Raw genomic sequence first — 1,308 nt, forward strand, 5'->3', positions numbered from 1 at the left:
AAAAAAAAACAATTTCTGATTGTAACTTTCAGTGCTTGATAATTGGAGGGGGCCCCTGCGGCTTGCGGACTGCCATCGAGTTAGCTTTCCTCGGAGCCAAAGTGGTGGTGATAGAGAAGAGAGATACATTCTCCAGGAACAACGTCCTACATCTCTGGCCCTACACCATTCATGACCTCAGGGCCTTAGGAGCCAAGAAGTTTTATGGAAAGTTCTGTGCTGGAACAATAGACCACATCAGTGAGTTCTGAAACAACTTATCATTATAAGCAACCTATCATAACTTCCTTGTTTAAAGCAGTAGTCATTTTTAGTTCTCCTTTTGATTCTTTTCAAAGCCCTTCCTTTATTTATGCATGCAGTGTATGCGACCTTTGAAGGCTATCTACAGTAATATTTTACCAAAAAACTAACATTATAAATCCTAATAAGTTAAATCCGCTCAACTCATTTGAGGAAACTCATTCCCTCAGGTTATTATAGATGGCTAAATCTACTATTATAAACATATATTTGAATTGAAATAAAGCTGAAATAAAAAGAATGAGTTGGCAACTAATTTAAATACATTTAAGTTAAAGCACTAAAACGACTAACTGGAAATAAACAAAAACTAAAAGTAAATTAAATCTAAATAGTAATATAAAAAAAAGACAAAACCACATCCCATTTTTAATAGAAATAATTACTTGAAATTAATTAAATTAAAATAAACTAAATCAAAATATTAAACCATAATAATATATAAATAATACTACAACCGTTTATTCCCATTGAATTAACATACATTTTAAAGTACAGATAACTTAAAAGGCAAATAGACTTAACTCATTGATTAAAGTCATTAAAACAAGTTATTGCTTCACATCAACATCTTTATTTCATAGCTGAACTTCAATAAAAATATATATAGACTTAACAGCATATTAACTATATTTCATAATATAGATAATACGTTTATCACTCTATCGCAGAATATTTTCTTTCTGTGGAAAACAAAACAAAAGGCTTACATTTCAGTTTGTTCCTCACACAAAGCTATCGTATGACCTTTCAGGATTTGGAATATTGCACGTAAGTCATATGAACTACTTTTATGTTGCTTTAATGTCCTTTTAGGAGCTTGACAGTCCCAGTTCCTATCCATTTTCACTGTATGGAAAAGAGCCGATGATAGTATTTCAATTTTTGGGATGAACTGTCCAAATGATGAAGCACTAAGAAATAATATCCTGACACTCTAATGACAATATTTCTGTTCTCACATCTCATCTCACTAGTTCTACTGGTTGGTGTTTTTTTTTTTTT

General features: G+C 31.4%; 1 protein-coding gene across 1 annotated transcript in view; it reads left to right on the plus strand.

Moving 5' to 3' along the window:
• LOC107562792 (protein-methionine sulfoxide oxidase MICAL2-like) overlaps positions 1-1,308 on the plus strand; it is a gene marked incomplete at its 3' end in the record, with an annotated part of 39,440 nt that overhangs the window by 26,379 nt on the left and 11,753 nt on the right. The window contains exon 3 of the mRNA XM_016247514.1: positions 33-240. Within this exon, the coding sequence (XP_016103000.1) occupies positions 33-240 (208 nt within the window). The remainder of the gene's footprint in view (positions 1-32; positions 241-1,308) is intronic.

This window comes from Sinocyclocheilus grahami, unplaced genomic scaffold (assembly GCF_001515645.1).
Source record: "Sinocyclocheilus grahami isolate Dianchi unplaced genomic scaffold, SAMN03320097.WGS_v1.1 scaffold840.1, whole genome shotgun sequence".
Lineage (NCBI taxonomy): Eukaryota > Metazoa > Chordata > Actinopteri > Cypriniformes > Cyprinidae > Sinocyclocheilus > Sinocyclocheilus grahami.